Genomic DNA, 10,484 nt, shown 5'->3' on the forward strand with positions numbered 1-10,484 from the left:
TCCTTGATTACTCGCGCTGGGCGGTCAAGAATTACCGCCCTAGCGCGAGGTCTTCTATTCGGACACCCAATTTTTTGTTGTGATTGTGCTGGGGCGGTCAAGAAGTACTTCCTAGCGCGAGGTCTTCTGCCCAACTTCTTCTTGGCTTCTGTATGTGCTGGGGCGGTAAGGCGGTCAAGAATTACCGCCCCAGCGCCAAGTGGTGTATTCTCTTATTCACTTCCGGTTTAATTTTCTCCTTTTACGTCGTTTTCCCTGTCCATTCGTACAACTCAGTGAGCGGTGATCATATGCAATAATTTAATATAAAATGAACAAAATGCAGACTTCATACAACCAAAACGATGCAAACTACGGCTCACACGATGCACTAAAATACGTAATTATGACCTCTATCAGCGCACAAAGTAAAAGGCCAGAATTATCACCATATTGTTGTCGAAACTCACATCCCCGTGGTAAGGACGGCGCCGGTTGCTTTGTTATCTTTGCTTAAATGCTTGGTGGGATTGTGATGCCCGAGACGAGGATCTCGCACTTATGTTCTTTGATTTCCTCACTTCAACAATGGAAATATTGATATAAACAGACAGAATCAATCTGTTAAGAGTAAATTAAGCAGCTTGGTACAACGTAGAACTTGATTATTTAAGTTAAAAAAAAATCGTTGGCTGATGAAAAGACTGAAATTTTGATGTCGACGGGTTGTTGGAAGAATGCCAACCAATTATGGAATTCAAGTTGCCCAGAGGACAAGAAGAAACTGGATAAAGGGGCTATCTTTTTCAACATTTGGGACCAAAAAACTTGATCAATAATTGGTTCTGCATGAGCAGCATAATTTCAACCGATTCCTTTTCTGAGATCCAGGCTTGTTATATATCTTGGATGCATTTCTCTGGATAATGATATGCATATAATCGTGGCATGTGCAAGCAGGTGGAGATATCATAATAAACAAACTGACATTTAATCTTATTGAGATAAAATTAATAAACTGACAAAAGTGATTCAAAATGTGGTATATATATTTTAAATAATTGTATAAACGATTAAAAGTTTCAATTGTTTATTTTTATGTAAAATAATAACATTTAATCTTATTGAGGTAAAATTAATAAATATAAATATAAAGTCACTGTAGACTGCAAACTAACCTGATTTATTTTTTATTACAAAAACTATAAATAGCATGTGTCTAAGATACGTGATAGATTATATATTATGTGAATGAATAAGAATAGAGTGGACTTCAATTAAATAGTATTTTTAAATATGTTTTTCTATTAAATTTGGAAATATCGAGGGAAGTAAAAATTTGGATTTTCTAAATGAAAAATGCAATGATGATCTGTGCCGGAATTTCTCAAAACAAAAAAGAATTTAGATTTTGCTTTATTGATGGATTTGAGAACAGATTTCAAGTAAAAGGATTTCAAATTTCTTGATCTATTTGAATGAAAAAAACTGAAGTCAATTTTAAATCTACACGTTGAATTTCAAATAACATTCAATGAATTTAAAATACACCCACAATAATTGTCATTTGAAAGTATCTCTTTAATCCTACCTAAATCAAATTCATCATTTCAGACATAATCTATTGAAAATTTAAGTAATTGTCCCCATATTTGACAAATTATTGTTTTGTTGGATCATGAAGTATGCAAACCAAACGCGTGTTTCGAAACATACATTTGTTTTTCCTAACCAGAATTTTTTATAATTTATAAGCATATTATGATGGAATAAAGATAGAACAATGAGTCTCACATCAGGAGGAAAATTTTGAAGAACTTCATAGCCCTTTGATGTCAAACGATCTGAAGAATATGATTAGAAGGTTCAGCTAAACCTCATCACTACTTCATTTAGGAACAAATTCCCCCAAAAGACAAAGTCGAGACAGTATAATTTTCAGGAGTAAAAGAAAAATGAGGCCGCCAATTTGAAAAAATCATACAATCGGTAACCTTGCATCATCTCTTAAATAAAATCATAATTTACAATAAAAACAAAAGTCGGTTGAAGACAAACTTGCAATTACACAAGGAGACTGCGGTAGATAATTTTACAGGACACAATATACAACTACCAATAAATTATATCTGTAAGATTGGCATCGTATACAATTCCACTACTACTTCACTAACCATATGAACATGCTTTCTGTCAAAATCACCAATGTCCGATAGCCACGCCTTTACGGTTTACATGAGAAGCTTTCTAAAGTTCTCTAGTAGCGTGTTAAGTTTCTCCACTTGTCCTTCAAATCAACCTGAAGAAACCAAATTCAATACCTAGGGTAAAATGAAGGTAAGAAATCAAAAATAGAGTAAGCCACAGCAGACTTACCTCGGTTCGATCTTCAAATATGTCATGGTAGACAGTTAGGATGACCTTCCAGTTTCCTTTTCCATACCTTCAGGATATGGTAAATATGAATTAGCACATAATTCATGGTAAATTCATATGTTACAAGACTTGAAGTGAACCGATTTTAGGGAAGTAAAATAGAAAAAACAAATGAGAACTCTAGCAAAAATGGCACATAATAGGAAGCATCTTGCAGAGAAATTTATCAGTTCATAAATATCATAGCCATTAGAAATGCCTCACACTTAGATGTTTTTATGCTATGTAACGGGTTTCTTAACAAGAATTACAAGATAAAGGTAGGTCTAGAGAACAACAATAAGAAACAATATATATGGATCTACTATATGAATAAAAAATCATAGAGCATACTTCTCTACTCCAGTCCTCAAAGTGTCTTCTTCCAAAGGACTCCATTTCCTAACTTTCCTCCTCTTTTTAAAAGTTTTGATTTCATATTTGTTGAGAGGAGAAACACATATCGTCCTTGGGCTAGGTAACTGAAGCCTAACCCCATCTTCTTCTGAGTCTCCACGTGAATCACGAATTGAATCCTCCCACTGCGAGATTTGCAAATAATAATGAGACATGACACTGCACATAAACTAAAATAATAGATTGCAAGATAACTTTTTCTCCATCAACTTGAAAAACTAAAAAGTTCGGGTCACGATAGGGGTGTCAATCAGGTCGGGTGGGTCGGGTTTCGGGTCAACCCGCGAAATTTTTTTTTCAACCCGAACCCCAAGTAACCCGAACACGAACCCGTCTAACGCGACTCAACCCGCCTAACCCGAATATTATTTATTTTTAAAAAAAAATTAATGAAAAAAATTCGAAAAAATAAAAACTAATAATAAAATTTTAATTTAAACACGCAATAACAAAATTTTCGATTTAAATTTGAAAGTTTAATTGTAGAAAATTAAGATATATTTACTAAATCAAATAAACAATTGTTAAAAAAATAAAAAAATATACAAAATAAATATTATTGATGAAAATTTATCATATAAATATACAATAAATTTTGTTCAAACATACAATATATAAAAATATAGGTAATATTTTCAAAAAAAAAGTTTTCGGGTCAACCCACGACCCAACCCAACCCAACCCGAAACCCGTCTAACATGGCACTAGCCCGAACCCACCCAACCCGAACCCGAAAAACCCCAACCCGAACCTGATTTTTTTCGTGTTGGGTCGTGTCAGATTGACGGGTCATGTTGCATTTTGACACCCTTAGGTCACGACAACAAATGAAGTACATAAAACAATAAGCAAAAGTTACTTACCTCATGCGTACGGGCAGAGCTGTTTCGTTTCATCAAACTTGGTCTATGCATATTATCCACAGTACATCCATTACCATGAACAACACCAGCACCATCCACAACAAAAAGGTTAGCTTCAACATGCTCCACTTCCATGGGATCATGACTCATACTCTGCCCTGCCATGTTCGAGATTCTTTCTGCAAGTCGTAATGCATCAGGAAGTGGATCCTTCACAACTGCTTGGAGTTCCAATGAGCTTGACTCCAGAGCTTCCCGAACTCTATTAACTTCCGAACTACGTGGTAATTTATAGTTTCTATATGATTTTCCTGTTTTAGTTGAATTAGAATCAGCAATTTTCACTCCTCTGGAACGATTAAAACCAGCAAGCATGTTTTGGGGCTGAAATTTTCCCTTTTCAACATCTATAAAAACAAAACAAAGAAATTGCTTTAAAATATGGAAACTGTAATCATTAGATCTGGGATTGGATTTGCAGAAGCCATACAAAGGCAATATATTTTATTTAAACTTGAAAAAACCATTTGGTACCATTTTGTGTTTTTAATGAAAAATAGAAATGTAAGATATTTCCTGAAAATCCTTAAGAGTGTAAATAAACTGTTTCTATTTAACTTCACCCAGTCACACAAATTCTAGTTTTCTGCTTCCCATTCAAGTGAGCCACAAAGTACAAAGAATAAAAGCAAAATGTTAAGGGTGAAATATATCCATCAGCAGACAAATGATATGGTCATAAAAATGAACAAGGGTAACTGGCTCTACATGAGAAATCGAATTGGTGGTGGGGATGATATTGCTTGGGGATTAAGATATTAACTTTCTGAACTTTCCATTTAAGCATATTAATTCTCCCAAACATAATCATCTGCACGACAAATAGTATTATTTATCTGTAAATAATTCTTATGATATCTAATCACTTTAATACTCACTGCATAATTTATCATTCATAATGCGTCACCTCCGTCACCTCAACCAACCTAATTGACCAACCTAATTGAATAGAAAGATTCATTCTCAACTTCCACAGTTAGGATTCACTACATTGGTTCTTTCCTTGCCACAAATTATATTAAGGTGAATCCTATCAACAAGATGCTATTATCTGGAAAGATAGAACCTAAAAATTGAAAATAAATTGGCACTTCGAGTGGCCTTCAGTCCATAAAGAATTGAGGAAAGAAGATACTTTTTTTGGTGGAAAAATTATTATGCGTGTGATTACATTTCGTGTTAATGAGGTACAACACATACCTAACTGGGCCATAAGATTGGCCAAACATGTATATATTGGGCAACCAATTACATGCTCGCATCAATCCTTTATCCCTTGAAGAAACAACTATAAACCTTAAAATGGAAAAATATATAAGTAAACACAAACAAACCAACAAACTCACAGACAACAACCGACACATGCAGGCGTACGAAAAAGAGAAAATGAAACAAGAGCAAACACCTTCCAAACACAAGTTCTTCAGGCAATCCATGTCATGAAAGCTTCACAACTATCACCTCTACACCTGAAGTACAACAAACCCTTGCACCTGACTCTACTGCAACACATGAATGAATCTGCTCGCTTATTTTTTCAAGGGATCCAATCGTTAAACCCTGTGGAGCCTATAGTTACAAACTTGATGAAAAAACCCAAATGAGAAAATGATGCCACATATAACACCTAGTACCTCCATTCAACTTTGCTATAATCAATTCCTATTTCAGTAGAGCCACTAATAATGTGACATGTATAGTTGCAGTGGATTATAGCTTGGAATTTAGAGCAGCTATATGACGTAATTACATTGTCAATTTGGTATTTTGATCCCAATCCTTGATTTGATCTTCATCCCCTCCTTTTTTAATCTAATTGTGTGCATATTCTTAGTAAAACATCCAGAAATTATTTAATTCATGAGATATTGGAAATCTCGTTGAAGTCTCATCAAGAAATTTCAAGAATGTATAGTTGTTGTCAGTCGTTGTAACGACCCAAATCCTTATTTGAATGAAGTACTAATTAAGACATGATTAAATAGTTGTTAATTAAGCACTATTAAGGAACTGATTAATTGGGGATCAACATGTTGGTACGCACTGAATTAAAATAGATCATCCAATCTACTTCAAATTATATTATCCAGAGAAATCCAACTAAACGAATGAGATTATGACACATGGCAGATAAGATTGAGTTCGGATCTTCTAAACTAATCCGGATGCAGCATATAAATAAAAGTTGATTTCATTTGTTTCCTACACCGTTTTTCCTCATCTTCTCTCTCAAATTCTAGCCATATCCCTTAGGTTTTTAGCTAGTTTATTGGGCAGTTTAGTGGCGGGAAGCTTCGGAGCTAGTGTTGACTCGAGGAGGGGTCGGTGAACCAGAACATGCAGATCGAGACGTCATTAGGGTGCTGACGATGGACGCGTATATAATCCTAAAACTTTAAATAATGATTTAAAGATCATTAGGAAGAACATGTTTAGTGATTCTAGATCTTGCTTGATAGTAATTTCAGTACACTTGTATTGTCTAAGTTCAGACGAGTAGACTTTCTGTCAGATTGCCTTAGTGATGTACGTGATGTACTGACTGAGATATTCAAGCGCAGTATGCACACTTATATGCTGCATATTTATCTATTATATGATGATATTTGTTTTACTGCTTTGATGTATTATGCATGGCATATCACATTGGGCCCGATATCTTTTGAGATATATCTCGTTTGTTGGCGAGCTCGGTCCTGTTTTGTATTGTGGACGGTGGGTATTGAGAGCTACAGTGTCCGACGGAACCCGCGAGCTCCGATGACCTTGGACATTGTAGATCCACGGCTTGATGATGAATGTGGGAGCAAAACATGTCTTGGGCAAATCAGAGACTACACACCCAAGCGCCTGTAGACTGAGGATGAGATTCTTGACTTGATCCTTGATATCCAAGCATATGATATTTCACATGCATCATATCAGTTTATAAACTCTTACACATGGTTCTAAAATTCGCTAGACGCTAGTCGGGTGCCAAATTAGCGCCTAGAGCCTACGCAGCCTAAACGAGGACTAGGCGTCGCTAGGTGGATTCCACGGTATCAAGAGACTTGTAATGGTTCTAAAAACTAAATTTCAGCCGAAACTTTGTTAAAATTCAATTGACACCCGATTCATTCCTCCTACTTAAGGCGGATCAGAATAATAATGCAAAAGAAATCAAAATAAAGAAAAAAATTACCTTTAGGGTCTGGTTCGATTTTGTTATGTGTGCAGAATTAAATACACAAAGAAGATGAGAGTGGCGTGTTAGGGCAAGCGCAAGCCAACAAATCGTGGTTTTAATTGGGCTTTCAATCCAAAAAAATTAAAAGCACGAGCTTATAATTCTTTATCATGTCATGTTCTAGTTTAATTCGGCTTTCAAAAATTAAAAGCCCAAAAAAAATTTCTCGAAAAAACTTTAAACGCTTAGGCCCGCCTTCAACAGCCTAGGCGCCCTTGCCACATAGGCTGGCCGCCTAGAACCTTTTCGGTGCGGTCAAGCGGCGCCTAGGCAGCCGCCTAGCCCAAGTTTTAAATCACTTCTTACATTATAGTATTGGATGATTGTCGTCCACGTCCTTATGTTCATTTTAGACACCCCATTCCACGAGGCAAATTTTAGGTTGTACGGTTCGTTCGGCCAGGGCAATGGCTAGTGCAGTTGGTTTTCGTTGGTGCTCCAATGGAGATTTTATTTGGTTTCTCCTATTCTCGTGCATGACTATGATTCGATATTGATTGTATTAATGTTTAAGACTGCGATTATTGTTCTTTTTTTCGTTTGGGTTGTAAGATAATTAAATTATTTGGTTCCGTTGTTTAATTGTTATTATCAAGTTTAATTATGCATATTTATTAATTTGTTTAGTAGTGGCTCGGGTAAGAGGAGGATGAAATATTGACAGTTATGAAGTCTGCAGCGGTGAGATGTCGCCACATTATGATGGATGGCAATTGATCAAGTGCCACAGATGATTGACAAAGACTTCCAGGTAGAGTGTTCGCTGGAGATGAGGAGTGCCCAAGGAAAATTCTAAGTAGATGAGACATCGTCAGATTCAACATCAACCTCATTATGCTGCATCGTCCAAACCGACATCTCAACCTAATCAAACGAAGTTGTCCCACGTCCCAATAAAGTTTTCATGACATTATACTTTTGCAGAACACCTTTTTCTGTCAGGGTTCTGCTCCTTGTATGGGAAAAACGTTCTAAAAAGACTAACTGGTCACCTCCTTTCAGCTTCTCTATAATATCTAAACAAAAGCATTTGATATAACTAAAAAAAAACAAGAAACGGCTAAATTACCAGTCAGGTTCTCAGTAGAAATCTTTCGCATGCAGGAGAAACCTTAATAGCATAAACATGGTTAAAACAAGTTGATAAACAAAGATTCTATAATTAGTTTGCAAGCCCAACTTTTTCCATTAACCATGCAGGCCCCCAAAGAGATAATTATTAGCTATGATTCTTAGTAAAGAGTCACCAAAGAATTCCGGTTACCTGTGATCTCTCCAATGTCACTTACTAATTACAGAATTTACTGACTGAACAACTATAAATTACCGTTACTGGGTACTCCAGCATCTGTATTCCGTTCAATGTAATGAGAAGTTTCTTGATTTTCAGCAATCGGATCACTTCCACCCATTAGTAGCACTTCCCTCAGAACCTCGTCATCCTTCAATCTCTGCGCCACCAACTCAATAAAAGAAGGGCCCATTCTCTCCCTTTCCTGTCTTATATAAACACTAACAGCCTCAACCGCATTAACCATCTTACTCCTCTTCAAAACATTATCGCAAGCACCATCCTCCCACACCGCAGCCTCCATTTCATCCTTCCAACCCCACAACTCTTCCGAACCCAATCCTCCCTTCCCAAACAATCTTTCCATTCTCCCAACTCTTCCCCTCCACACCCTCTTCACCGCCTCAAAAAACTTGAACTTACCATTAATCTCCCCACAATTCTCATTGGCTAGATACCTCACCGTACAATCAACAGCCACCGCGCAGTAGGCACGCTTCATTTCGTCTGCAACCTCTTCAGTTCCTCGTTGGAATGAGAGTTCTTCGAGTCGCTCCAAGACTTCGAGAGCACTTTCGGAAACTGAATTACGTGAGACATCAGAATCGAGTTTCCTTAACAGAAGTGATATCTTAAGGTTTGGTTTATCGTTTGGGAGAGGAAGAGTGCGAAGCAGGGTATTGAGCGTGCGATCTTCTAAAGGTTGTCTGAGGAGGAAATCGAGGATCCAATTCGAGATATCGGGATCAATATCCATGCCGGAGGATAAAGCGTGCAAACCCTGATTTGAAGATAAAATCGAAACGAGGGATTAGATTGCTGGGAATCGTGTCGAATGCAATTTGAATCCAATCTGTTTCAGTTGGAAAATTAAAAATAATAATAAATGTCAAATTGGGCTCCCTAAATATTTTGGTGTACTAGAAAAACACTTCTCAATGGGGTTGTAACTCGCAATCATACACGACACCGTTTTCAAGAAGAAACAATTTTTATCTATTTTATATTTATATTTAAAAATATTTATGTTCTTTACGAGAAAAAATATTTAATATTATTTTTAATATATGTAAATAAAATTTTAATTAAAAAAAATTGTAGTTGATAATTTACTCAATAAAATAGTAACAATTTTTTTTATATCTTATAAAAAAATAAAACAAAATCGTATTTTAAATTTGATAAAAAAAATAAAGTGATAAAGTGGTGAGTGATTTATGAACTGATGATAAAATGAAGATTTTAAAAAATATTTAAAAAATTGGATGTGAAATATAAAAATAATTTTTTTGAAAAATGTGAGATATCCTGAATTTTTTAAAAAACAGGTTATAACAAGTCAAACATGTTATTTGACAACTTATAAGTTGTTTGTAATTTTTCTTACAAAACAAACCGTGAGAGCTTATAAGCTCTAAAACAACTTATAAGTTGTTTTTTAGAGCTTATGATACATGTCAAACACTCTCTTAGTTGTCAAAAATAGTTACTCTTTCAAATTCAAAATGAAACGTTCACTACTCGTTTTTTTTAATGTACTATAATTTTTTTTCTTTACCATCTATTCGGCGTATAAAAACACCTCATAAAACTTCCTTTCCATTTAAAATACATCACACATTAAACAATTACAAATAATTATTGAATTAAAATATTTTCCCTCATATGGTCTCAAGTCTCCGTTCCTCGATCGCGTATCGAATAATCTTTAAACACAGTTTTATGCATTCTAATAGAAAACTCTATTTGAAACATGTAATCATACACACCATAATTAATTCATGCCATTAAAACTATTTAATTAATCAGTTTTCATTTTCCTTAGATTTGCTTGCAGTTGGATTACGTTATCGTATTTTGGACATTCGAAACGTTCTTTGGGTGTCGTATGATTCAATCATATGGTATTTAGATTTGTTTAACTTCGTGTATTCAATGTTGGACAGCAAACCAGTACGAGATTAGCGGATTTTCCTCAATTGATCGCCTAATCAAGTACACGATCGAAAACTGGATTCCTTGTTTATATCGCATTAAAGATCTTAAACAATTTTGCGTCTAGAATAAATCATTGGAATTTCAGAAATCCGACGACTATGTGGCCGTGGAAAATATCCTAATTTTCTTTATGAAAAAACTAAGGTGGCAGAAATTTACTTGAGAGAGGAAAAGAGAAAAAAAATTTGGTGGAAAAAATTGTCTGCCAAAATTTGTGTATAAAACTTGTGTT

At 35.3% G+C, this 10,484-nt stretch overlaps 1 protein-coding gene across 1 annotated transcript; it reads right to left on the bottom strand.

The window, feature by feature from the left end:
• Positions 1-1,962: 1,962 nt before the first annotated feature.
• On the bottom strand, positions 1,963-9,127 carry LOC142530790 (uncharacterized). Its single transcript, XM_075636629.1, has 5 exons — positions 8,291-9,127; positions 3,675-4,081; positions 2,749-2,936; positions 2,356-2,422; positions 1,963-2,278 (listed from the first exon to the last, which is right to left on the bottom strand). Exons 1-5 carry the CDS (start codon positions 9,009-9,011, stop codon positions 2,237-2,239), a joined length of 1,425 nt encoding a protein of 474 aa, XP_075492744.1. The 5' UTR covers positions 9,012-9,127; the 3' UTR covers positions 1,963-2,236.
• Between the last annotated feature and the right edge of the window lie 1,357 nt (positions 9,128-10,484).

This window comes from Primulina tabacum, chromosome 2 (genome assembly GCF_025594145.1).
Source record: "Primulina tabacum isolate GXHZ01 chromosome 2, ASM2559414v2, whole genome shotgun sequence".
In the NCBI taxonomy this organism is placed as follows: Eukaryota; Viridiplantae; Streptophyta; class Magnoliopsida; order Lamiales; family Gesneriaceae; genus Primulina; species Primulina tabacum.

What these genes read in the sequence shown, in the direction of transcription:
- LOC142530790 (XM_075636629.1), bottom strand. Translation starts at nt 9,011, where the DNA reads ATGGATATTGATCCCGATATCTCGAATTGGATCCTCGATTTCCTCCTC. An exon ending in GCTCTGCCCGTACGCATGAG is followed by an intron (nt 2,937 to 3,674) that starts GTAAGTAACTTT and finishes CAAATCTCGCAG; the next exon opens with TGGGAGGATTCAATTCGTGA. An exon ending in TTGAGGACTGGAGTAGAGAA is followed by an intron (nt 2,423 to 2,748) that starts GTATGCTCTATG and finishes CATATCCTGAAG; the next exon opens with GTATGGAAAAGGAAACTGGA.